The sequence below is a fragment of the Balaenoptera borealis genome (genome assembly GCF_965194805.1).
Source record: "Balaenoptera borealis genome assembly, chromosome: 19".
NCBI classification, from domain to species: domain Eukaryota; kingdom Metazoa; phylum Chordata; class Mammalia; order Artiodactyla; family Balaenopteridae; genus Balaenoptera; species Balaenoptera borealis.
The window spans coordinates 26,777,053-26,803,903 of NC_138878.1; the positions used below are offsets into that span (position 1 = coordinate 26,777,053).

Consider the following 26,851-nt stretch of genomic DNA (forward strand, 5'->3'; position numbering starts at 1 on the left):
GGTCTATATGGAAACTACCTACACGACAGGAAATTGCTTCAAACATATTTATTATAATTTTTACAGACTCTAGGTTCACTAATAATCCTGCAACGCGTGCTGGTGTAACTCGACACAGGGCCTGGAATCACACCTCTGGCCTGGCTGGGCACCACCGTCCAGCACGCACCTGTCTCAGGTGAGGCAGCTTGCAAGGGGGTTTCCAGTGCAGCATCTCAGGACACCAGAGAAGGAAAGGGCAGCATGGTTCCCTCTGGGTGCACAGGCCTGTGCTGTGCTGTGGAAGAGCTGCCACCTGGGGTGGCTTCAGACCCTGACTCTGACCTGGGAGCCCCAGAGAGCATTTCTAGGCACGTTAAGACATGATCAAGGTGCCTGAGAGACCAGGACAGGGGTGTGCTGGGTTTCTGGGGCTTGAATGCTTGATTGAGCGCTGCATTTTTAATCACACAGCTGCAATGCAGAAAGGCATCAGGAGGTCTGGCCCGGTGTTAGGAACTGAAAAAGTGGCCCAACCCTGGGCTACAACTGTATCTATCCTCCAGTGCCCTGTGGTTTCCAGGTGGTTGTGGTAGTGTGTAGAGTCCTTCGGTGTTCTCTCGTTAACACCCTGTTTCACGGATGGCACCTCATACGTTTCAAAGCCCTTTAAATATATCCTCGGGTTTTCTTCTGGGCACTCTAGCTTACACCCCTTCTTGCTCACCGGCGCTGGTTTAGACCTGTCAAATTCTTGAGCTGACAAAGGGATGGAAACAGAGAGTGATGAGACCTTGCCCTGACCCTAGGACTCCAATGGGAAAGACTGAGATTTCCAAGGCAGCATGTGTGGCTATGATGCAGAGATCTGACATACCAGGGTCCCGGGAGTGAGCACTGTTTCCTGATGCCAGTAAAAAATAGAAGTGGGGTGCTTGGGATCTAGAGATCGGGACTGAACCACTGTCAGTCTTATTATTAGCTTTCCAGTTTAAGGCTACAAAACTACTTGGGGTCAGTGACACACGTGAGAATGGCTGGGCAGGGATGAGCTGGGCAGTACTCACTGTCACCGCTGCGCCCATGAGTCCTTGCACCAGTGCCTCTCCGGTGGACTTTACCTAGAAGGAGTCAGAGTCAGGTTCTCTCAGGCCCCCACCACTAGCTCGAAGGTGAGACAGGTAGGACACATCAGTAGGCCTATTAGCCCCGACAGGTAGAGTCAAGAAGGCTCTGTGTACTGGAGGAAGAGCCTATGGACAACACAATCACAAACGGGCCAAGTGTGGCTTTCAGGGAAGGCCCTGGGGACTGTCAGCTGAAGTCAAAGGGGAGCAAGAGAACAGACAGGTGACCAGTGCGGCCCAAGGAAGACAGTGTGCCTAGTGAGGAGGCTTCCCAAACGCCGAGCCCCCAGCTACCTGCTTGGCAGTGTGGCCCATGTTCATTGCGTCGTTAATTCGGTTTTCCAGGAAGTGCCAAGTGTCCTCAAAGTCCGGGGAGGAGTCCTGCATCATCACCAGCTCTGTCGTGCTGTAGATGCCAGCCAACGCTGCTCGGCGGGTGTACCAGTTAAACTGCAAAGAAACCCATCAGGGAGGTGGGTCACCACTATTGCTGCAGGTTGGGGGAAGTCTGGGTAGTTCCTACCCAAAGCCACTGGCACTCCTGGGCTTCCTCCTGATTTCCTCTTTTCCTCACAGATACACATGGCCCTCTAGACAAGACTGCTGTTCCCAAACTAGGCTGGGTATCAGAATCACCTGGGAGATTAAACATGCAAGCTATGGGGCCCAACTTCTTAGAGTTTAGAGTCAGGAGGTCTGAAATAAGTGCCAGGATCTGGATGTTTAATAAGCACCCCACGTGATTTTGCTACATCCACTCGGCTTTGGAAACGCCAGTGAAAAGCCTAAGTCTCAGGACATCTAAGTTCCAGGGAGGCTCTGTGGTCAGGCACTCATGACCAAACCTTCGTGAGTTCATCAGTGAGGTGAGGGCTGAGACAGCATCACGGACAGACTGGAATACCTGGTAAGAGCTGAGAGTTCAAGTCCTTCAGCAACTTCTGACTGTCCTGGCGAACCACTCTTTAGAGCACTAGCTCGGCTGCTTTTTGTGTTTTATCCCTCTGATTTCTCAGCTTTCTAATTTCATTTTCCTATCATCTCTGTTGGTGGTATATTCCCACACGATGGAAGTTTATTAAAGCACTTTGTTAGAACTGTGGTGGGAGCATCTTTTTGCCTCCCATCCTGGATTCCACAAAGTACCATCACACATTAATTTCTTTTATGAAGGTATATATATATATATTTTTAATTTCCTACCAGAAATATGATAGCATTAACAAGTCAGATTCTTTCCTGGTGCCTGTTTAAAGACTTATTGATCTCTTAGCAAAGCAGGCCAACATGGGCTACAGGGAGAGAGTTTCTTTTTAAAGCAATGAGTGTCTCCATGGCATTCTTTTTTTTTTTTTTTAAATCAGTCTCATAAAAGACACACACTGAGAAAGTCTGCTACAGAATCTAAATCACAGAAGACTGAGGGGGAAATGATTATAAAATGGCAATCCAATCACAAGGCCCTCTGATGCCTTGTCACCAGTCTAGGGGGGGAAGGAATACCGATGGTTCATGGCTACAGCACTGGTCCCTGAATGAAGATGACCTACATCCCACTGTGGCTTGTTGAGGGACCCTCCTCATACCTTAGCCTCTCCTCTCCAAGATGGGAATGACACTGTAGTCCCGTGAAGGGATTTGTTATCAAAGAAACTTCACAAACTTCCTGAGGAAATGCTTAATCCAAGCCTTCCCAGTAGCCTGTGGGCCTGCAGAGAGCACTCACGTCAGTGGACTGGTCCCCAGCGTAATGCCACACGTCATCCACCATGCTGGTGAGTAGGCTCAGGCTGGGCGGGATGTTGTGAGGGAGCAGGAGGATGCTGAGGGCCTGCGGAGAGATGACAGAGGAGCGGTACTGCACACCGGTACCAGCAGCGCTTAGGTGGCTGGTGCCTCCCCTCTCCGTGGAGGTGCGCAAGGGGGCCTGCCCAGCCCGCATTCTGAGACTCACCATCTCCACCCACTCGTGTGAGCTCCTGGCGTCTAATGCTCCCGACTACAGCTCATGGGAGCCGGGGCAGATCCGACCCTCAGCTGACCCAATCAGATTCTCAATCCCTAGCACGTGGACTTGGGAATGCAGACAGCCAGGTCTAGACTGGTGTCTTTGAGTACTGAGAGCACCCCATTCTGTAACATGGAGAAAGCAGCAGGGATAGTTGGGGAGTCTGGGGGCGGAATGCGAGGTGGAATGGGTCAAGCTGGAGATCTGGAAATCAAGCGTGGTGAGCATGGGCAGGGGACGGGACTTGACTCTGGACTGTACTCCCTCACAGCCGGCCCACAGCTGAAATTACATGCTCAACCGTCTCCCAGCTGGGCAGAGGATGCTAAGTGATCCATGGGCCCTCTCAGTGCTGATGTGCTTTGAGTTTCTTAACTGAGAGAATGGCCTGCACTGTGACACACTTTGAAACAGGAGAAAAGGACCTTTAGAAAAGGGGGGTGGGAAGCCCTTGGAATGAATACTCCAATTCTCTAAGCATCACACTGACATACTGAAAAGAAGTCCCAGTTCCCTGAGATCTAGAATGTGACAGGCCTGTTAAAGATGATGGCCAGTAAAATCTTCTGACTTTTCTAATCCCCTTCATGGATTCCTCCTCACTGAAGACCTGGTGGCACACTCGGGCCACTAAGACCCCACCCAGGACGTGATCTAGGACCCACGCCACCCACGTTTCCAGGAACTGAGACACAGATGGCTCAGAGGTCCTCTCTTCGGCTCTCGCAAATCTGAAACCTAGCTCTACCAAGTGCACTGAGAATCCCGAGTTTTGTGGAGATGAATGAGCTAACTTCTGAACAGTGTGCCAGACCCTCCAAGTGAAGGTGCTGAGGATCATAAACATGAATACTTTATGCCCTGGGGCCTGGATATGGACTCTGTACCCGAGGCCAGTGCTCAATGTACGGGATCAGCATTCTCAGTCTGGTTTCCACAGCGTCCCTCAGGAACTGGTCTGTTTTCCTCTTCCTGGAAGAGGGAAAAGAAAACAGTGTGTCTCTGGATCAAAGGCATGGGCTCGGTGCTACACTGTTTACTCAGCCCTAGTGGGGAGGGCCCCACCAGCTCCTGATGAGACAGGCAGATGCATTTCAGTCCCATCAGAGCAGCAGGGCTGCTCAGTGCTACTCTCTTGGCTCCGCTTGGATTGGCCTCCTGGGGACAGCTGGTGGCGCCTAAGCTCCTTGAACCTTAGCTGCCACCCCGAGCAGTGATGCCATGGGACTTACTCTGCCTGGCCCAGCTGTACCAGCTTCTGCTCCTCTTCCAGCACACGGGTGAGCCGAGCGTTGCACTGGGTCACAAAATGCAGTATCAGTTCACTGCCATCATTCCCAAACATGTTGGCAGCCGCACTGGAGAGACCCAGAGACTACAAAGGGGGAGAGGGAAAACAGGAAAGTGGCGGGCAGGTGGAGCGGACATCTGCCGCCTGTTCATCACTAGTGCCTCTTCTTCTAGTAACAGCAGCTTGGTTCTCAGTGGGACACCCCACTCTTCATTCTTGTCCGTGTGATCTGGGAGAAGCTGACCACCAGTCCCTCCACACTCCATCAAGCCCCTGGGTGTGATGCAAAGCAGGGGATCCAGACCTAGATAAGGGGAGTTCACAGCAACTAGTTCAGGAACGTGCACGTGACCAAATCCAGCCCTACGAGGCCGCCTCCACACTTTTGCTAGTACCGATGGGAAAGAAGTACCCTCTTTCCTCTGGGGCTGCTGAGCCATTTTTAGTCCTGCATGGGAAGCCCCTGCTGAGAATGAAGCTCACAGAGAGGAAAGCAAAGCAGATATGCTGTAGAGACAGTTCCCAGCAGCAACAATCTAAGAACACCGAGCCAGAGCTACTTCCAGACTTTTCTGTTATTAAATGAGCCAAACACTCCCTTTCTTGCTTGAGCCAGTTGAGTTCGAGTTCTGACACTTGTAACCTAGAGTTGTAACTATTATAAAAAGGGGCTTGGGAAGAGCGCTCATAACTCTCTTCCTCACCAACTCACTTAACCTAAGTCTCTTGGAAAGTAGGTCTCTCAGTTGTTTAAAAAAAAAAGCCTCACAAACTTTTTTATTTTTTTTTGCCACACCACAGCATGTGGGATCTTAGTTCCCCAACCAGGGATCCAACCCGCGTCCCCTGCATTGGAAACGCGGAATCTTAACCACTGGACTGCCAGGAAAGTCCCTCACAAACTTTTCCTAATGAGTTGTCAAAGAGTTAACAAAGCCACAGAGATCCTTTACTATTCCTCACATACAGGACTCATTGAGCAGCTACTGGAGGGAGAACCCCGATGGCAGCAGGGACAGAGGGCAGAAAAGGAACCAAAAAAACCATTAACTCTAAATTCCCACCATTGGGAAAGTGCCTCTCTTTTGGTGGAAGTACACAGCCTTTTTGGAGGGCAGTTTGGCAATATTCACCTCAACATCAGAGCCGCAGGAGCACCAGTACTAAGGGTGACTGCGTGCTCCCTGTGTGCCTGGTGCCTGGCTGAGCGCATTATATACACGATCTTGCTGCAGCCCCACAGCAACGCCAGCAGGTGGGTATTACCATCATCCACATATTACAGAAACCGAGGCTTAAAGCTCTTAAGCACCAGGCTATACTGTCTCTAACATGCATGTAACAGGAACCTCGAAAATATACACACTCCCTGAGCTCTTGTCTCTTAGCTCCAAACCTGCCCTTCCAACCTCAGCTTTGTGACGCAGGGGCTGGGGCTCTGCAAGCCACACTTCTGGCCCCAGGTTAGCTCCGCCGATAGGGTCTCTAGAGGGAGACTGCAAGGCTGGAGGAGGAGGAAGGGACTGGCTCCTCGCAGTTTACTTCCTGTCCGCTACTGGTCTGCGTGAGCAGCGCCCTCCTTCACCACGGCAGCAGTTCTGTCCAGTGGCAGCAGCTGAACCCAGTCTGCAGTATTCTCAACAGGTGCAGACCCAGTTTCATCGAGCCACCATCCTCTCCCTGCCCTCCCAACCGCTCCGCCATTTCCCCAACCCCAGAGGTCAAGTGCCAGCCCCAGGGGACCCTTCCTCCAAGGTCAGCGACACCAGCACCCGCTGAGGAGCGCCTCCTCCCAAGAGGTCGGAGTTTCACCTTCACAGGGACTCTCCTTCAAGCTCCTAGTTGTAATCATTCCGATTCTTCCCTTTGTTTCCTTAGCCCTGGGGATGAGAGCGCCTCCCTGCAGGTGCTACCTCTACGATACCTTAGTGTTCTTTTTATCCTTTCAGTTAGCTGGTTACCAATTTCGCATCTAGTTAACAATTCTTTGTGTTAAATTCTCTCTATTCGAGTAACTGGTGTGATTTCTTCTGATTGATGCACTCCCTGAAAGACCAACTCCACTTCTCAGAATCTGTCCTAAAGAAACCAACCAGAAATGTACTTAAATCTGTCGTACAAATAGGTTTATAATATTAAAAAAATTGGAAACAACCCAAATGTTTATCAATTGAGCTCAAGTAAATGCAATAGGTATTATGCAGCCATATGAATGGAGATATGCAGAGTGAAAAAAGCATATGAAAAAGAGTGAAAAAGTTAACCATAGAATATTCAGTAGAATCAGATTTTCCCAAACAATCCTGTTACATTTCTGTCCTCTCCTGGTTGCACACCTTTCTGTAATGATTCTCTCAAACCTTCTCTGCTGCCTCCGAACCTCTGTCTCCTCCCACTGTTTCCTAACTTCAGGATCAGGAGACAACCACAGCTACGTCACAGAGAAAACAGAAGCCATCCCCTGGGAACTCCTTAAAGGTTCTTCTAGAAACTAAGCCTGCAGCTGTCTTCTCCAACTTTGCCCCTAATGCATCGAAGGCTAGTCTTTCCACCTGTTTCCCGGATTTCATAATCCTTGCCTTCAAGGAACCTCACGTTTTTTATTTTGCCACTTTCTCTTGTATCTTCACCGTCACCGGTGTTTCTGTGCCCTCCTGCCAGTATTCAAACATGCTCAAACTTCCATCCCACTTCCCCTGCTTAGTATACTAGCTCTCTTCTCCCCCTCACAGCCAAACGCCTCTGCACTTCCTTACCTCTACTCACTCCTCGACCCGCCTGTTATTTCGGACCTGCACTCCTTTCAAACGGCTGCCGCTGCAGTCACCGACGCCTAGTTGCCTCATCCACATTCTCCTGCTTGGCCTCCAGCGCAGGCTCCTCTGCCTCAGTCTTCTTTGCCACCCCACCCTGCTCCACCCCACCCTTAAATGTCAGTGGTCCCTGAGGACCTAGACTCCTCTGTCTTTTCACATGACACTCTAGGCACATTCATGCCACCCTAGGCAATCTCACTCACTCCCATGGTTTAATGACCACATACATATGTGGATTATGCCCCAACATATACTCCAGTCCGGGCAGCTCCTCCAGTTTCAGGCCTGTATGCTGAGGTCCCCCATTGGCCGACCCAAAGACCCCTCATATTCAACAAAGCTCAAGACTGTACCCATGGGCCTTCCTCAAACCTGGCTCTTCAGTGGCCTTAATCTAAGAAAACAGCACCACCACGTACCCACGCATGCAAACCGGCATGCAGCTCTGGTGGCATTTTGTCACTCCCTCCTACGTCATTCTCTCACCAAATCTACCCACTTGTCTCCACATTCACTGCCACTGCTCTAGGTCAGAAAGCCCTCATCTCTCCTGGATGACGAGCAGCAGCTCCCAGTGACTCTCTGACTCCAGTACATTTTCATCCAGCAGCCAGTGATGGTTTTGAAATGTCAAATTGAATTCTATATCTCCAATTATTCTTAGAATAAAAGAAAGCCTAACTCTTCAACATGACCTTTGGACCTTGCCGATGTGGCCTCAACTGACCCTTCCCCAGCCTCACTCAGCTCGGATCTCTTCCTGACTCTCGGCATGATGGTTTTCTTCGGTTCCTCTAATGTGCAGGCTTCTTTCCACTCTGCACATGCTGTGTCTCTGTCTGGACTTGTCCATCCCCCACCCCACCAAATCAGGTAAAGCCTTCTCATTCCTCAGCTCTCAGTTCCAAAGCCTTTCCTCACCACGTTCTCACCCCACCCCGAGTTAGATTCAGTCCCTCCACTGTATGTCACAATAGCACCTTTTCCTGATAGCCCTTACCACATTTTATAAATATGTATTTGTATATATTTGATTAATGTCACCAGACTGGAAGCTCAACAAGGGCAGAACTTTGCCCATCCTGACTACTATGATGCCCCTAGGACCTAGCACACTCTCTGTTCAATAAATATTTAAAGAGTGAACGATTAATAAATGAAAGGTTTTCTTTTTTCTAATTTGAAAGATCAAAATGTTGATCTTTGTTATCACAGAGAATTTTTAAGTTCTTTTTTATACCTGTTTGTATTGTTCAAAGCTTTCACAGTGAGCACACAGTGGAATCATATAGTATACACATTTCACTTACGTGACTTCTGTTACCATATGTGCTCTTGGGAGAGTGAGAGAAGACAAGAGAAATAACAGTTAAATTTAAATAAAGCAGCAAAGTTGCCCACTGTCCCATTTCAGGAGCAGATATCTCACGTGCTTGGGGTGGGAGATGTGAATCTGCAATTCCATCAGTCTCCATCCTCACAGACCTTTCATAGGATGGTATGTGGCTACGCTTGATGATTCTGCACAACGAGGCCTCAACATGAGCCTATGGCTTAATCTAAAGGAGCAGGCTGCTCCACTGCAGGAGGAAACACTGATTATTAGACTTACATAGAAAAATGAGGTGTGCTGGTCTCCAAGGTGGTGCCTTCTTGGGAGTTTTCAAACACCACATTTTGTCAATTCTAGGATCTCCATTTTTTTTTTATTTTAAACAATCAGTGTGAATCATAAATTGATGATGCATCATAGTTTAACAGACAGCCTTTTTCTTTTTTAGTGATGCATAAAATAAGGGTGCTTCTTACAACCAACGGCATCTTAGAGTCAATGAAATATGGCAGTTTTGATCATAGGCAATTCTTGCCTAATGCGCTGCCTTTAGAACCTAACTCCCAAGAACTAACTCCATGGTATATTCTTTTTATATTAAAAAATAATTAAAAAATAAAGCCATTTCTACCCTATTGGGGAAAAACAAACAAAACAAAACCCGAAAATCTTATAGCAGTGAGGAGCTCTGGGGCTCTGCGCTGGGCTGGAAGAAAGCCCTCTGCTCTGGCTGCTGTGATTCCCTCCTGGCTGATCTTGGTCAGGCTGCCCCGCCCGCACCCATACCCACCTTGGCTCCTTCTGCAATTGCCTCTGCTGTCCACCCATGGGCGGGCACAAACTCCAGCGCTGCCGTCAGGATGCGGTGCTGCAGCTGCTCCTCGCTCTCGTAGTCCTCCTCCTCCTCACCGCCCTGGTCTGTGTACCTGAGGCCCAAATGCAAGAGAGGCATGGGCACAGAGCCCGGCACACCTCACCTCACCGCCTGCTGCCTGGCATGCAACATGTGCCGGGCCAGAAACCGCAGGTTCTGTGCCTCCTCTCAGCACATGCTGAGAGGACATTTACTTATGTGTCAGTATCAGTGTTTGAATGCCTACAGAGCAAAAATCATATCATCCATCACCTCCCATAGAGTCACTGAGAGAAAGGAACCATGAGCGAGGAGGTCAGGTGATAGGAAGGTACATGCTGTTCCAGCACCCTGGATTTCCCAGTGTATAGCCTTACCGCATTGTTTCTTTATCTGGATTTGTACCAAACTGTAACTCCATTGAGGACAGGGAAAACGGTTACATTATTCACAGGGCCTGGCACAAAGTAGATCCTCAAACAATATTTGTTGAATTGAAATGAAAACTACTTTCATTGGGAGACCAGAAAAATGACTGGGAACACTCTAATTTCAGAGCTAGAGGAACTTCTCTCAGTGGCAGGATTAAGTAAAGACGAAACATCTAATGGAGATGTAAATTATTATTTCCTTTCTGGAGGGTAATTTGGCCTCACGTGTGTAACGAAATGTAAAATGTGCATAGCCTTTGACTCAGTGCTCCCACTGCTGAGAGAACCATCTACTTTATCACATTATTTTTCATACCAGTGAAGGAAATCTAAATATCCATCAATAAAAGATAGGTCAAATAAATTTTGGTACTGCCATTTGCTGGAATACTATGCAACCATTAAAATAATATAGATTGTGAAATGACATCATAAACGTACTGTTGAGTGAAGAAACAGGTTCTAGAACAGCATGTATAGTGTACAGTGTAATTAATCATTTATAATATATACAGGGTTATATATGAAATACGTTAGAGAAAAGGATATTCACAAAAATGTTAGCAGAGTTATTTCTGGGTTTGTGATTTCTGATAATTTTTTTACTTTTGTCAACTTCTTTGTATGATTTAGAATGGTTTAGAATGTACAGGCACTGTTTTCATAAAACAAACAAACAACAGGTTCCTTTCAAAGATAAGGTTGAAAATGATGAAAGGTGTGACGGGAACAGAGAGCCTAGAGGAAGGAGAAGGACAGATTCATCCAAGCATGCAAAGTGGTCAGAAATGGGTGGACTGGGGTTCTACTGCCTACCTGGGGGGTGAACGAGAAGACTCCTGATTGGGTTCTTCGGTGCCCTGTGTCTCAGAATGTTGCTGAGAAAAAGAGGGGGGAGGTTGCTGCTTCTGCTGATCTGAAGACCTCAGTTGTGTAGCTGAAGCATGGAAGGCACGTGGCACCAGGGCTGGTCGGCAGCGGGACACTGAAACAAACTGAGCTGGTCAGCCAGGGACATTCACCAGAGAAGACCCTTTAAGACCCAGAGTGGTATGAGGGATGGGGAGGAAGAAAAGCAGAGGAAAACCAGAACCAAGTGTTGGATCCCAGACAAAATTCTTGGGTAAACTGGGAACCTTTCGACATGATGTGGCAAAGCATGAACCAGGAAACGGAAGACCTGTCTTCTAGGCATGTTTCCATCATTTGTTAGCTGTGTGTTAATGGGTAAACCATTTCACCCCAATGAGCATGACTTTAAAATACGCAAATTAAGAGAAATAATCTCTACTTACTCAACGGGAGTGTTGTGAGGCCCAAACAAAAAAATGAAAGTGACTTGAAAACATTATATATTTATATCTCATGGCAAGAGCACTGGACTAGAAATTAGAAGGTCTCAGTATTGACTCCCTAGTGGTTATGTGGTGTCTCTGTTTTCTCATCTGCAATATTGCAACACCCATTTACTTTAGGAAAGGGCTTTTGAAAAGTACAGTATTGTATTTCCTAAGCAAAGGCTCATATTACTTTTTTCTTTCCCAGCATTTTACTATAAAAAAAAAATCAAACATACAAGCAAGTGGAAAGAATTGTGGCATGAACACCTGTATATCCATCACACTCTTCATACATCAAGCCATCTTATTTATTTTTTTTGGCCACGTCACACAGCTTGTGGGATCTTAGTTCCCCAACCATGGATTGAACCTGGGCCTCGACAGTGAAAGCACCGAGTCCTAACCACTGGACCGTCAGGGAATTCCCCAATCCGTCTTATTTTTTTGATGCATTTGTTGCAGACTTCAGCATTCTTTATCTTGAAACATTTCAACATGCACGTCATTAACTAGAGTTCAATATTTATTGAATATTTACTGTTCTTTTATTGAGGTGATATTTACATTCAATGAAATGCACAAATCTTAAATGGGCCAATTCTGAGTTTTGACAAATGTATACACCTGCATAACTTGAACCCCTATCTAGAGATTAACATCACCCCAGAAAGTTCCCTCTTATTCCTTCCCAGTTATTCCCCACCCACACTATTCTGAATTTTTCATTCTAGTCTTGCCTGTCCTAGAATTTCATCTAAATAGAATCATACTGTGTGTCCTGTGTATGCATAAGACTTCTTTTGCTTAGAATATTTTTTAGATTGATTCATATTTCTGTGAAAATCAGGAGGTTGTTACTTTTTACTGCTGAGTAGCATTCCACTAAGAAACACTATTTTATTGAACACCTGGGCTGTTGGCTATTACAAAGGTGCTATGAATATACTTGTTCAAACCTTTTCGTGGACATTTTCCTTTCATTTCTGTTGAGTAAATACCTCGAAGTAGATTTTCTGGGTCATAGGCCTTACTTTTACTGAACATATTTAGTTTAGAGCTTTGTATAAAAACAACAAAACAGCACTTATTTTTTAAAACATCTATGGACCAACTCAGGAAAAAAATGATTTTTAAAAGAAACAGCACGTATGTGTGAAAATATCAATTATTTTAGCATATGTACAGAAAAAAACGGACCAAATATTCATAAAACTTCTAAAAGGACCTGGGAGGTCCCAAAGCAGTATTGCAGAACCACTGCAGTCCACGAGAAGATTTTAGGTGAAATACAGGAGAATATTATTTCATTAGTTATATATTTATGTTAATATGTTAATTCATACGTTCTATTTGTGGAAGGTGACATTGGTTTTCCATTTATGGTAGTGCTATAAAGTTTCCTCTTTTAAGTAAACGTCTATATTTTTACGAAATCAGACGTATAAACAAAAATACTGACTATATGGTGGCAAAGGTGGTACGAGGATACTGAAGAATTACTGAAGAGGTGGGGAAATGACTGACTTGGGGAATAAGTAGACTAGGCGCTCTCTGTGTCTGTTTCCCGGGATCAGGGCCCAGGGACTTGACAATGGAGTTAAGAGACTGGGTACAAGTGTGCCAGTCTGCAACCGACCGAGCTGTGCGACCTTGGGCACCCACAGCCCTCTCTCGGGCTGCGTCAACTCCATGAAATGGGAGTGACAGGCTCTTCCCTGATGCTCTCGCTCCTCACAGGTCGAGAATGGGGTCAGAAGCCAGCCAGGCGGCCACTTCAAGCCCGAGGCGCCGGCGCGAGCCGCTATGCCCTTCACCTCACCTTGCTCTCGAGCCGCCACGAGGCTTCTTCCGCCCCTCACCCAGCCCAGGTCGGCTTCGCGCCCCCTCCCCTTCCCTCCCCGCTCCCGGGATCGGCCGCCCTCTCACCGGGGAGGCACCGCAGCTGCAGGAGCCTCCACCCCGCCCGGCCGAGCGCGCCAGACACCGTCGCTGCCATCTTGGAAGCGGGCAAGCTGCCTACGGCGACGCGCCGTGTAGCACCGAGTCAGCTGCATGGCCACTTCCGCCCTCCCCGCGCAGCGGGAGCTTCGTCCTCTCGCGAGAGGCGCGAGGTGCGGAGCCGGCCGATGCTGAGAAGCCGGGAGCGAGCCCCGGGCGGCAGGTGAGCGATCACTAGGTGGTCCGAGAGCCCGACCTTCCCCAACGCCCCCGTTCCGGCCCACCCTCTGCCCCACGTCCTCTCATTTCCCATCCCCAGCCCCGTCCTTCGGCGGAAACGTGGCTATGGCCACCTCCCTGAGGACCACAGCGGGCTTTCGCTCGGGGGAAGCCGGTGTGAGGGGTCGGGCCCGTCCTTCCTCGTCCCGGGCTCCTGGCGTGGTGGCTTCTGCTCTTCCCGGGCTGCCTTATCTCCCGCGCTGCCGGACCCGGCCTGAGGCCCCTGGGGACAGCGCTGAGCTGGGGCCCGGGGAGACCCGCTTCTGCTAGTAGCCAGCTGTTGTGACCTTGAGTCTCAGTTCCTCTTCGCAAACATCAGGGAAGCCGAAGTTTCCGTCTTTGGGGGTACCTGGACCCCCCAGGTTGTAATTTTGAACCTTTGACTTCCCTGAACCTCCAAAGTGTTGAGTTGATATAATTGAGTATTCCCAAACTTGCCAGATTGGAAAAACCATCAGGACGTTTGTTAATAAATCGGATACCGAGGTCTTTCTCCTGGAGAGTTGATTCAGTACATCTGGATGTAGTCCTGGAATCTTATTTTAACAAATGCCCCCGGGTGATTTGGATGATCTGCAAGTTTGGGAAAGGCTGGTGGCCTTTATGCTGACACTGAGTGCCAAGCTCTGCGTGACTCAGGGAGGTCATGGACTAGTCACTGAGCAGATATGTAAATGCGGAGCGCCTCACTGGGAAACCTATCACCAGGGAAGGCTTCATAATAGTCGGAAGAAGTAAATGGTTTGGGGTGAGGGATAACCAACAGCTGGAGCTAAGCATGCCATCCTGTAAGTTTTGTGCAGTTAGACCCTTGTCTTTGTATTTTTGCACACTCCTTATCAACCTTTTCAGAACCTGTTCCTCTCCCCTGCGTGAGTGTGGGGAAGCCTCCCCCTAAGCCAAAACTACTCCCCAAATGTTAAAATTTCAGATCCATATTTCTGGATTTCGGTAAAGCACTACTGATCTCTCCATGAGGTTTTGTTTTCTGAGTTCTGTCCACTCATCTTTTTTTTTTTTTAATTAATTAATTAATTTATTTATTTTTGGCTGTGTTGGGTCTTCGTTTCTGTGCGAGGGCTTTCTCTAGTTGCGGCAAGTGGGGGCCACTCTTCATCGCGGTGTGCGGGCCTCTCACTATCGCGGCCTCTCTTGTTGCGGAGCACAGGCTCCAGACGCGCAGGCTCAGTAGTTGTGGCTCACGGGCCCAGTTGCTCTGCGGCTTGTGGGATCTTCCCAGACCAGGGTTCGAACCCGTGTCCCCTGCATTGGCAGGCGGATTCTCAACCACTGCACCACCTGGGAAGCCCTGTCCACTCATCTTCGAATGAATCTTTCCTGTGGAAAATCTAGCACTTGGATATACTTCCTGAAACCCTTAAGTTTGACACACACCTAATTGCCTGGAGACAAAGTCTTCTATTTCTTTTCCTTTGAGTTTACTGTTTCTTTGCAGATTGTCACCTTTTTTTCTGTGTGTGTGTGTGTGTGTGTGTGTGTGTGTGTGTGTGTGCAAGTGCACACGCTTTGGTCAGTTCATTTTAATTAAATTTTTCTTTCTGGTAGCTGTCAGTATTCTTAGAATTTTCTATGCATTTGACTTAAAAGGATTTGATCCTTGGTTTGAACTGATACCCAAACTTCAATCTTATTTTTTTTCTTTTGGCCCTCTTCATCCTTAAAAGGAGCCAAATGCTCAGGATTTGATGTTTACTAGGTGCCTTAAAAATAAACAAGTGCATCTCCAGAAGTTGTTCTCAGACATCTGCTTTCACTGCCTGCCCACAACATTTTAGAAGGGCTGTGGGCATGTGTGTGCAGCAGTCAGAGTTGGAGAGATGCTTAACAAGTCCAGTGACGTGACAATGACTTCTTTTCCACCTCTTTTTATTTATGAAACTGGGCTCTGAGTCACACTTCTAAGTATGTTGACTTAGGTGCCAGACATTTTTTCCTTGTTTTTTTAGAAAAGACATTGACAACAACATAAAACTCTGATGATGAATAGTATCACACTTTGGCTTTTAGATATTTAAAAGAACATTGTGTCCCATTTTATTTGGAATATGCTGACTGAAAGTGGTGGCTGTGTCTTTTTGAGAGTTAATGTTTAATAAATGTATTTTATGAGCTCCCTGTTGCCATAGAAGATTAGTTTGGGGGGATATGGAAAACAAAGCACTTTCCATTCTTCTGATTTACAGACACAATCCCACTGGAGTACTGTATAAGATGTCATAAAGTGCAGCTCTTATATTGTGTAATTTTAACAATAAAAAAGCAGCTTCACATTTTTCCCCGGGGTGTCCTCCCAGCAGGTATGGCTGAGGAGGAGGAACAAGATTTTATAGGACTGTTTGAAGCAAAGGCAGATAAACTGGCCACGGAGAAGTGGAGGCTCAGAGTTCTCTTAGAACATTATTTTATTGAGCTCTGTGTGCCAGGTCCTGCTGAGTACATTGCATATTTTTATCTTCTCATTTACTTCTTGCAGCAGCCTTGCAAAATATAAGATTATTCTTCTTACTTTGTTAATGAGAAAAGAGGCTAATCACTGATCCATTGTCATGTAGCTAATAAATTGAAGATCTAGTGATAGGTAGAACCCCAGTTCATCTGTATTCGAAACCTGTGCTCTCTAAAACTCTGCCTGATAAATCGGGAGATTGGGATTGACATATATACACTAATATGTATAAAATGGATAACTAATAAGAACGTGCTGTATAAAAAAATAAAATTCAAAAAAATAAAAATAAAAAAATAAAACCCTGCCTCCATTAAGGTTGCTGAAAAGGTCTCGACGTCTGGCTTTTTGTGTTTCTCTAGTTAATGAGTAGCCTTTGGCCCCTCGGTTCTTCCAGGAGGATTTTTCTGTGAGTACAGTGCAAGGTTGTAGTAGTGGGAAGGGAACTTCTCACCTCTTTCTGTTGTCCCAAGGGAGAGCCTGTTCCAGCATCATTCTAGAAGATCATTTATTTCTTATAACTTCATACCCAGCAATCCATATTCCTATCTTCCCCAGCTGGTTCTTAAATGTGAGATTGATCCCAAGTTGTTCACTTGAAAGATTTGTAAGGGTTCTTCCTCAACATCATGTTACAGTTGAAAGCTTAAAGTTTCAGTTCTTGATTGTGTGCTTTTTAGGGATTTAAAAACCACAATTCAATGACTAAGGAATCCTGTTTATCTGGTAACACTTGGCATCCTTTTACCACGGCATGCAGTCAGGTTAGGATATTAAAGAGGGCATTCCACAAGGAAGGAACCAGATAAAAAGCATGATAGAGTGAAAATACCAAGATTTTTCATACAACAAGGAAGGATTCACTTTGGGGGGGGTGGGAGATACAGGTGGAGCCAGATTACGGAGCACCTGAATCCAGAAGACTGAAGAGTTTTGATTTTGCTCTAGAAAATAAAAGCCTTAGGAAATGAGCAACAAAATCAAAGTACTACAGTATTTAAGGATGACTGGCTGACCTAGGCATGTTTTGTAGGCTGAGGAGCAAGTCATTTGAAGGGAACATTTTTTTTTTTTTTTAAAGATTCTGCACTCAGATTGCTTCACATGTCTTTTTTTTTTTTTCTTTAAGATTTATTTATTTGTCTGGCTGCACTGGGTCTTTAGTTGCAGCACGTGGGATCTTCGTTGCAGCATGCGGGATCTTTAGTTGTGGCATACGGAGACTTTAGTTGTGGCATGCGGGATCTAGTTCCCTGACCAGGGATCGGACCAGGCCCCCTGCATTGGGAGTACGGAGTCTTAACTGCTGGACCACCAGGGAAGTCCCTGAAGGGAACATTTTTAAAGAAGGAAGAGTGTGTAGGCCTGACTTAAACTTGGTCCTGGAGTGTCTGTGGTGGCGTAATTGTCACTGGGTTAGCCACCTCTGCAGAATACAGAAGTATTCGGCTTAAGACCCATCTATGTGTGATCCCTCTCCCACAGCTTTGGTCTCACGTCATTTGGTAGAGCTGTCTGAAGCCGGGGACTTGGAGTCATTAATGTTTAAGAAAGAAATGGGGAACTGAGTAGACTGCTATCTCCTGACCTGATTGCATCATGAGGACATTCTATACTCATCTGAGTATCAAGTCAAAGAGAAAGTTGACCCCAGCAGGAGGAAATTTCCATAGGTTAAAAGCATGGGTTTTACAGTCATATAGACTTGGATTCAGATCCCAGCTTTTACTTTTTCCACACAACACTTACTAGTTGTGTGACCTGGGCAAAGTCAACAGCCTGTTTCCTGACTGTAAAATGGGAGTAATATCTAGTTTAAGGCTGTACTGAGGTTCAATTGAGATAATGTAGGTAAAATGCTTTGAAGAGTCTGGCTAATATTAATTGTTAGAGATAGAGATAGTAGATACTATTGATCAATGCAGAGTCAGTAGAATTGAATTTTCATATCTTGATGAATGGGAAAATATCATTATTCAGTTTGCTAAATTTACATATGTTGTATCTTTTTAAAAAAACACTAAGCTTGTGGTTGGGTTATATCAGCCAATTTATTTGCTTCCCTTGCTGAGTCATACTTCTGCCTAATTAATGTCCGGTGTGTTTTACATTCTGTTCAAGCTGAGTTGTCTCATACCAAAGAGAAAATAATATTTGTGCCTTCAACCTCCTTACTTGACTGCCCAGTCAGGATTCTCACCAAGGAAGCCACCTGCCATATTTGGGAATGTTGGGGTTATGAAACCTTGGGATAATGGGTTTATTTATTCACACTCTGGTATCTACAGTGAGGTTTTCTAATGTGGTCAGCATTCCCTGGTGGGAGGTCGGAATTAGGTTGCAATTCTAATCACATTTGGTGGTACCCCATGGATTGAATTGCGTTTTGTCTCTGCTCACTCTTGACTCTCCTTTGGCCCATAGCTTTTAGGTCCACAGCACTGCAGGAATGGCAGATTTTGGGATCTCAGCTGGCCAGTTTGTGGCAGTGGTCTGGGATAAGTCATCTCCGATGGAGGCTCTAAAAGATCTGGTGGATAAGCTTCGAGCCTTAACTGGCGATGAGGGCCGAGTGTCTGTGGAAAACATCAACCAGCTGTTGCAGTGTAAGTACCTACCCAGGTTGTCTTACAGGGAGGGCAGTTTTGATGGCAGTGCTGCATTTCTTGTCGTTCCTTGATAGCTGGGTTTTTTGTTGTTTTTTATTTTTAAATTAAATTTATTTATTTATTTTTGGCTGTGCTGGGTCTTCGTTGCTGCGCGCGGGCTTTCTCTAGTTGCTGCGAGCGGGGGCTACTCTTCATTGCGGTGCACGTGCTTCTCATTGTGGTGGCTTCTCTTATTGCGGAGCACAGGCTCTAGGCACACGGGCTTCAGTAGTTGTGGCTTGCGGGCTCTAGAGCACAGGCTCAGTAGTTGTGGCGCACGGGCTTAGTTGCTCCGCAGCATGTGGGATCTTCCTGGACCAGGGCTCGAACCCATGTCCCCTGCATTGGCAAGCGGATTCTTAACCGCTGCACCACCAGGGAAGCCCAATAGCTGGGTTTTTTTTGGGGGGGTGGCACATGATAGTAGTTTTTTCAGTTGAGATACAGTGGACTTAGGAGTATAGTTGATGATTTGTATAAGTAAGTTCTTATTTCTTATTAGCTGTTCCACATTTTTTAAAAAAGCTTGGTTTTTGTCCACCTTCCTTTTTTACTTTTTCCCCTGAGCATACAAAAGGAGATGAAGTTAGTAAGACTGAGGGAGAGCAGGGCAGCAGTGTCCTTGCCCCTCTTGCTAGTAACGGTGGTATAATAGCATTTGCTGAACAGGTAGCTGTTTATTCTACTAGGCCACGCATGTATCCTTTGTGGGGACTTGGGAGGGATTGGGAGATTCTGGGGCCCAGGTGATTGCTGATTAGAGTCTTCCTTCTTTTCAGCTGCCCACAAAGAATCTAGCTTTGACATTATTTTGTCGGGTATAATTCCTGGAAGCACCACTCTGCACAGTGCTGAGATTTTGGCTGAGATGGCCCGGATCCTTCGGCCTAGTGGATGTCTTTTTCTGAAAGAGCCAGTAGAGACAGCTGTAGGTAAGGAAATTTTCACTTGAAAGACTAGAGTTTAACAGGGTTGAACCTTTAGGTATGTTTACTGCATCTCTCTGAGAAGGAGGTATAATTTGGTGATCAACAGTCCTATACTGAACCTTATCCTTAGGGATAAGGGATGAATTATTGTAAAACTCTGAACCAACACATCTGAATAAATTGTGATCTTTGACCCATTAGGTAGTAAAATAGAAGGAAACTGCTCATCTGAAAATGGCTGGATCCTTCAACAGGTGAATGCTTAAACTGGTGCATCCACACCATGGAAAACTATGCAGCAGTAAAAAAGGAACAAACTATTGCCACATGCAACAACTTGGATGAATCTCAGAGGAATCATGCTGAGTGAAAGAAATCCAATCTCAAAAGCTTAGATGCTGTATGATTCTGTTCATATAACATTCTTGAAATAACAAAGTTATAGTGACAGAGAACGGGTTGGCCATCGTCGGGGTTAGGAATGGGAGGGAGGGGGTACGTGAGGCTGTAAAGGGGGTGGTATGAGGGTTCCTTGTGGTGATGAAGACTACACACACACACAAACAAGTGTTTGTAAAACTGGTGAAATCTGGATAAGCTCTGTGGACTATCAGTGTCAATTTCCTGGTCTTCATATTATATGATAGTTGTGTAAGATATTATCATGGAGAGAAGAGGTGAAGGGTCCTTGAGACCTCCCTGAACATTTTTTTTGAAACTTCCTGTGCATCTATAGTTATTTCAAACTAAAAAGTTAAAAAATAGTGACTAGAAGTCTGAGAGTGATGAGCTAAGTGTTGATCCATGTGAAAGTAAAGATAGAATCCAAGAAATAAAAACCTCTTTTTTGCTCAGTGGTAAAGCTGTCAGAATCATTCTAGATTTTTAGCATTTTTAACTAGACTTTCTGTCAAAATGTGATGACTTATTTCATCAAATAATAGAAATAAAAGTATGTTGAAATGTATAAAGGCATTTATGTGGAAATATAAGTTTGTGATGTTAATAGCAGCTATAGCCTTCTTTGCTGGGATGTACACCTTGGGTGACTAAACACAGTGTCTGTCGGAACTATACGGAGATACTTGTATACTTTACAGTTTCTCAGCCTCTTGGTCATTATCCAACAGCCCCCGGAAGGTTAGGTATTTCAAAGAAACAGAGAGTGATATGAAACAATAATAATGGAATTTATTATATGACAAGAGCATCAGTAAGAGCACTTTGAACAACCAAAAGGATTTGTCCAATTGAAATACTATCACTAAAATATATATACACTGAACAGAATCGGTTATTATTGTTTTAATGCCTGCTGACCTGAATAGGAGAGAGCCTTTATTATTTTCCCTGCTTTGACCTATAAAGCTATTAACTGGGGTTTTCCTCTTAGCAGTTAACAATAGCAAAGTGAAGACGGCATCTAAGCTGTGTTCAGCCCTGACTCTTTCTGGTCTTGTGGAAGTAAAAGAGGTATGTTTGTAGACGACCTTCTTTGCTGGGAATTTAAGCCTTGGGTGACTAAACCCAGTATCTCTTTTGTCAGACGATACAGAGAGAATCTGGGAGAAATAACAACCCTGAAGGTGAGGTGATCAGTGTCACTCAACTAGGAAACAAGTTGAGAAGGGCTTTGCATGTGAGAAACCAGATGCCTCGAAGGACGAAACCTGTGAAATCAATCTCCTCTGAAGAGACTCAGCTTGGGACCATGTGGGTTGGGACATACTTTGGTCTCAGTACTAGTGGTGACCACTGAGGCAGCAAGAGAGCGACACATCTCTTAGTGGACACGAATCTTAGGCCTAAGTGAAGGGCAGTTGCCTGTATTTTCCTCAGCTTTTTGGTGGGAGGCTAGAATAGGTTGGAGGGGGAAATCCTTTTCTGACAATTCATTAGAAATATTAACATTAAATAGAGGTATTTATGGTTCTACATTCTTCTCCAGTGCTGAAATTTTCTTGTGTGAGAGGTGTTATACCATGATAGCTGTTTATACCATTGATCTGTACATGACCTAGGGCCTCAGTTTCTTCACGCCTGCCCTTTCTTATTTTTCTTTTTAGTTAAAGTTCTTCCATTTTTTATTCCAAAATATGGGATGTTCATAAAAATTCAGTTAAGACTGAAGAATATAAAGTGACATCTCAGGCCTTGCTTACGCTTTCCTCCCCAGAGGGAGCCACCAATACATTTTTTGGTGTGGCTGTTCGGACTTCTTTTTATGTATTTACAAGTGTGTTTGTGTGTATACACATTTTTTAATGTAAATAAGGTCGTATGTATACAGTGTTCAGTCACTAGCACTTTTCCCCACCTTTAGCTGGCCTCGACATTATCCACCTCAGTGTATGGACCCACTTTCTTACTAATGATGGAACGGCATTCAGTGCTCTAGATGGACTGTGGTTTATGTAGCAGTTCCATAGTTGTCGGACATAGAGGTGACGCCCCCAGCTTCTTCCCAAGGAACATAGAAAGCATTTCCCTCCCCCTGTGGTTCTCTTTCTCTACTGCGTATTTCATTTCTGACATCTTTACTGCGGGCATGCTCCCCCACCACAGGCTTCGATTCCATTCAACAGCCTCTTCAACATGTCCGATTCATCTTGATAATCATAATCGTTACAGCCTCCACAATGCCTCGCACAGTGCCTTGTACCTAATAGACAGATATTTGATAAAACTCTCCAAGGGGCAGGCTCAACATAAACATGTAGACAGAAGTTACACTCTAGGGTCCTGATCAGTGAGAAACTGAACATGAGGCACGAGGCAATGTCTGTGATCTCCTGCTGTTGTGTGCTTACTACAGATGTGAGCATTTGACACCTGTGAGGGGGACATAGTTCACCATCATACTGTAGAAGAAGTGTGGCCTAATCCTCTGATATCTTGAATTTCAGCTGCAGCGCAAGTTCTTGAGCCCCGAGGAGATTCAGTCTGTCCGAGAACACCTGGGTTACCACAGTGACAGCCTGCTCTCTGTGCAGATCACAGGAAAAAAGCCCGATTTTGAAGTGGGTTCTTCTAGCCAACTTAAGCTTTCTACTACCAAGAAGTCTTCCGGTGAGACTGGCCTAGGGACACTGTTCTGTCTGAGTGGGCCTGGAAGGCCCTATTAAAAACTGAGCCAGAGATCTGAATGAGGTGGTGATATCTTTAGAGGATCATTCCCTTCCTTAATTGCCCTCATTTCCAAATGGAAGAATGCTTAATGTACTGTTGTCCTGGGCATATTCAGATCCAAAACTGAAATGATGCATAGATATTACCTAGTTCAGCTCATTCTTCTGCACCAGAGGACACTGAGGCCTCCAGATTCTAGAGGTCAGACTCCCATAGCTTCATTAGTTAATGAAGTCTTTCCAGACCCCAGAATTATGACATTTACCCTCAGAAGACCTCACAGTGGCGGTCATGGCAGATAAGAGTGTGCTTTTCCTCTTCTCATGTGTCCTTTTCTCTGTGCCACTGAAGTCAGCTTTTCTTGGAGGATCTTAAGACACATAAAAATATCTCTTCTCAGAAGATTGCACTCCACCCTTTGTCACCACTCTCACCCTTCCTATCACTATTTTTTAATGCCTGAGTTGAGAAAAATTATCCTAGCTGTGAGGTATGCAAAAATTTACAGGTACATTCACACTGCTCTGTTTTGACTGTCCAGCCTAAATCTTCAAGAAATCCTTTAGCATCCTAACCTTTGGAGTCACAGTTCCAGAATGGGTAGGAGCAGCTTAGATGACCTGCCCTGTGGGGGATCTGAGCATCCAGTTGTGACAGTGATCTCTGGGGGGTGCACTTACCCCCCAAGGCCCATTCGTGGACTGGCCCACACTGAACCCTCAGCTCTTTCAGGTCCAGACAGAGAATCAGGAGGTGTGATTTGCTACTGATTTGTTGTTACACCGCCGCCATCAGCTCTTGAGCTCATTTTCTTGTCTGTAACAGGTATACATGAGACCGGAGCTTTGCTATTTATAATGCTTTTTGGCACAGTTTCTTGTTTAATATTCAAATCTCCTGCAGTGGGTATGGGAAATCCTATTAGCCCCATGTTCTAGGGATGGGAACTAAGAGAAGGAGGAGAAAGCAATATGGAGCGGAAGTTAAAAGCGTTAGGTAGACTCTGTCTGTACTTGTGTATTTGTGGCTGTGTGTAACTGGCCTAAGTATCTAAACCTCTTTCCTCATTTATAAAATTAGGATGACAAGAACTTTCCTCATAAGATGGTGAGCAGGACTAAATTAGATCATGTATGTAAAATGTTTAATGTAGTATCTGGCACAAAGCAAGTGCTTAACAAATGATGGCTTTTATTACCATAAAGTGATGGGTCCCGCTCATGCCTTTATAAGTGGTAGAGCTGGGCCTTGAACCCAAGTCTTTTGACCGCCGGTCCAGTGTGTTCCCTACACAGCCTCAGTAGAAAGCACTTACATGTGCTTGGAGTTTGTTTCCAGCTGCTTTTCTGGAGCTTGTTTTCTTTTATTGGTTGAATTCAGGGAAGCCTGCTGTGGACCCTGCAGCTGCCAAGCTCTGGACCCTCTCGGCCAATGATATGGAGGATGAGAGCGTGGTGAGTCAGCACTGTGGCCACCTGATTGCTTTCTTTTAAGCCCCACTTTGGGTGGGAATGTTGTTGTCTGGAGTGGCCTCTCTGGGTTTGTAGGTGTGAAAGCATTTAAAGTCCAGCCTTGTGGCTGTGCCTGCCACTGGCATTTTTTGACTCAGAAGGAAACTCCACATTAGTGGCATTTTAAATTTCTTTTTCAGCATCTTTCCCCCGGCAGATTTTCTTGTTCTCACTTCATGTGATATATTAAAGACTCTTGTGGGCATGCATAAACCTGAAAAGAGTTTGTCAGCTAAAATATTTTTTGGCTCCTTCGTCTGGGTACGTCACCAAATGCTCACTGTCTTAAAAGTAATGCTCTTCCATCTCAGATCAGTGCTTTCTGTAATAAAGTTCTTCATTCCTACAACTATTGAAGTTAGAGTGGTAAGCAAACTAGGCGATGGTTTGTGCCCTCACAGAGCTTACAGATTAACTGTCTACACGTTTATCGAAGAATTACACAAGTGTATATATCATTATCTGCCTTTTCCTCTGGAATTATATAGAAAATATTTCATTCCCTTTTCTCCCATGACAACCCTTTATATATTCACATAAATATAACACTTCTCTCTTTGTTCTTCCTGCTCCCTCCCGCCCTGCCCTCCTCACACATATTCTCTACACATCGTAAATGAGTTCCCAGCCCCCTCACAGACTAACACAGCTTCTGTGCACGTAGTGTACTCACTATGTGGTCAGCTTGGGCATGATGATCAAGCCCAGGTAGGACGATGGGTGCCTTCTACGTAGATGGGCGAACTGCTACTGTGGCCTGTGACCACTTCACCTGTTCATTAGCAGAGACCATGACTGTGTCATTAATGGCTTCAAACATTCTCCAGGATCTCATTGACTCAGATGAACTGCTGGATCCAGAAGATATGAAGAAGCCAGACCCAGCTTCCTTGCGGGCTGCTTCCTGTGGGGAAGGGAAAAAGAGGAAGGCCTGCAAGAACTGGTAAGCCTTGGGGTGAGAAGAGGCTGCCAGGCTGCTTCCAGCAGCTTCTGATTATCAAGGAATCGCTGTACTTTACAATTACTAAAACATGTTTTATCGTAAAATGTATCAGACGGTAGAAGAGTATGCTAAATAAGTACATTTTAAAGAATAATAAAATGAACACCCATGTACTGATCACCCAGGTTAAGAATCTGGAACATGACTTGTTCCTTAGAAGTCGCCTCTGCGTGCTCCCTCAGCTGCATCTCCCTCCCTCTCCTTACAAGAGGTTACCATTCTCCCAAATTTGTGCTAATCTTTCCTGGCTTTTTAGATAGTTTACTGTCTATGTGTGAATCTCCAAACAATAATTGTGGAGCCCAAACCTGACTAGGCCAGGAAAGGTCAATACTCCATATCTGTGAAGGCTCCCAGGGAAAAGGTCTGTCAAGGATTTGGAGTTTCTGGGTGGTGGCAGATCCCACTCATCAGCTGCTAACTTTCCCCCAGCACCTGTGGCCTCGCAGAAGAACTGGAAAGAGAGAAGTCGAGGGACCAGATAAGCTCCCAGCCCAAGTCGGCTTGTGGAAACGTGAGTATCTGGTTGATTACTCAGTATTCACAAAGGCCTAAACTAAACACAGATCAGCTCCAGCTCTACAGAATTCACTGCCCAGGTGTTTTAATAATAGGTGAACATGTGAGAACACGTCTCTAGGTAGTGATGGGGAAGAGGGGTTATCTCCTAAGAGTGGGTAGCACACTCATGCCCGTAGGGGAGGTGCTTGTCATTTCTTATTTTTGGCCCCTTTCTTTCTGCTTCACATTGGGCCTGATTAGCTACTCAGCCATTTGCTGAGTGTGGCTATGATTTGAACTGCTGAGAATATAGAAGTATGTCCACCTAAGGAACTTCTCTAGACTTTTGTCTTTCATGAAATCAGAGATCTTAAAGACTCTTAGTATTTGGATCCCAATTGGACCTACAAATGTACCCAGTCGTTCTCTTCAGGCCGCTGTGGCCATACTATGAAATTTGGGATCCCTTTCTTCTGGCCTGTATCTCTGGGAGAGCTGACACTTGGCTTCCCTGTATGACGGTCTCTTCTTTCAACAGTGTTACCTGGGCGATGCTTTCCGCTGTGCCAGCTGCCCCTACCTTGGGATGCCGGCCTTCAGACCTGGGGAGAAGGTGCTCCTGAGCGACAGCAACCTCAATGATGCCTAGGGGAGGGCCCGGCCTGGGACACACCCGCTCCTCCGCCAGCTCCTGCCCCTCACATCCCACCGCGTGGTTCCTCCCATCTCCTCTCGATTGGCTCACTCTGGCTTAGGGCCACTGCGGAGAGGGTGCTCAGTGGACAGAGTGGAGCTGGCTGGGCGCAGTGGTGTGCAGTGCTGCTACAGATCAACACCAGGGTATCCGGGGCCCTGTTACCCTGAGTCGGGACCTCCTTCACCCAGTGTTAGGTAAGTGGGGCGCATCCCAAATAGGCCCCTCTCCCCAGGTCAGAATGCTGACATTTCGTAACACTCTCCGAGCCCGCCATCCTTGGGTATTAACAGTGTGACAGAGAGGGCCCCGCCCCATTCTAAGCTCCGCAGTAGTGCCACGGCTTATCTTCCAGAGTTGGTGGTTTATTCACCATGCAATTTTCTTGGTGACAAGAGGCAAGTGTCTCATGCCCTCAGAGCACCAAGGGAGTCACTCCTTGGTTGCTGTGATCATATCCAGTGTCCCTCTGCCCCCTCCAGTCCTACCCCCCCATCCCTGTTTTACTGTGTTGCATCTGTATCCTATTGTCATTTCTGTTAATCTCCAGGTATTAAACTTACGTACTAATGTA

At 45.9% G+C, this 26,851-nt stretch overlaps 2 protein-coding genes across 3 annotated transcripts; one reads left to right on the plus strand and one right to left on the minus strand.

The window, feature by feature from the left end:
* Positions 1–33: 33 nt before the first annotated feature.
* Positions 34–13,263, minus strand: COQ9 (coenzyme Q9). The gene is made up of 9 exons (XM_082370033.1): positions 13,105–13,263; positions 10,655–10,823; positions 9,345–9,480; positions 4,347–4,489; positions 4,002–4,086; positions 2,833–2,937; positions 1,401–1,556; positions 1,047–1,100; positions 34–738 (listed from the first exon to the last, which is right to left on the minus strand). The coding sequence occupies exons 1-9, from the start codon at positions 13,172–13,174 to the stop codon at positions 703–705; spliced, it is 954 nt and encodes a 317-aa protein (XP_082226159.1). The 5' UTR covers positions 13,175–13,263; the 3' UTR covers positions 34–702.
* CIAPIN1 (cytokine induced apoptosis inhibitor 1) lies at positions 13,206–26,851 on the plus strand. Of its 2 annotated transcripts, none has more exons than XM_082370034.1 (9): positions 13,206–13,339; positions 18,287–18,468; positions 19,290–19,442; positions 20,833–20,912; positions 22,346–22,508; positions 23,949–24,022; positions 24,907–25,022; positions 25,515–25,596; positions 26,122–26,851. In XM_082370034.1, exons 2-9 carry the CDS (start codon positions 18,312–18,314, stop codon positions 26,230–26,232), a joined length of 936 nt encoding a protein of 311 aa, XP_082226160.1. In that variant the 5' UTR covers positions 13,206–13,339; positions 18,287–18,311; the 3' UTR covers positions 26,233–26,851. The 2 variants fall into 2 exon arrangements, with proteins under 2 accessions (XP_082226160.1, XP_082226161.1); XM_082370035.1 differs by having other exon boundaries at positions 20,836–20,912.

What these genes read in the sequence shown, in the direction of transcription:
- CIAPIN1 (XM_082370034.1), top strand. Translation starts at nt 18,312, where the DNA reads ATGGCAGATTTTGGGATCTCAGCTGGCCAGTTTGTGGCAGTGGTCTGG. An exon ending in GTCTTGTGGAAGTAAAAGAG is followed by an intron (nt 20,913 to 22,345) that starts GTATGTTTGTAG and finishes CTTGAATTTCAG; the next exon opens with CTGCAGCGCAAGTTCTTGAG. An exon ending in AGGAAGGCCTGCAAGAACTG is followed by an intron (nt 25,023 to 25,514) that starts GTAAGCCTTGGG and finishes ACTTTCCCCCAG; the next exon opens with CACCTGTGGCCTCGCAGAAG.
- COQ9 (XM_082370033.1), bottom strand. Translation starts at nt 13,174, where the DNA reads ATGGCAGCGACGGTGTCTGGCGCGCTCGGCCGGGCGGGGTGGAGGCTC. An exon ending in TCTTCTCGTTCACCCCCCAG is followed by an intron (nt 9,481 to 10,654) that starts GTAGGCAGTAGA and finishes TTTGGGCCTCAG; the next exon opens with GTACACAGACCAGGGCGGTG. An exon ending in TGGGCCACACTGCCAAGCAG is followed by an intron (nt 1,101 to 1,400) that starts GTAGCTGGGGGC and finishes GACTCCTTCTAG; the next exon opens with GTAAAGTCCACCGGAGAGGC.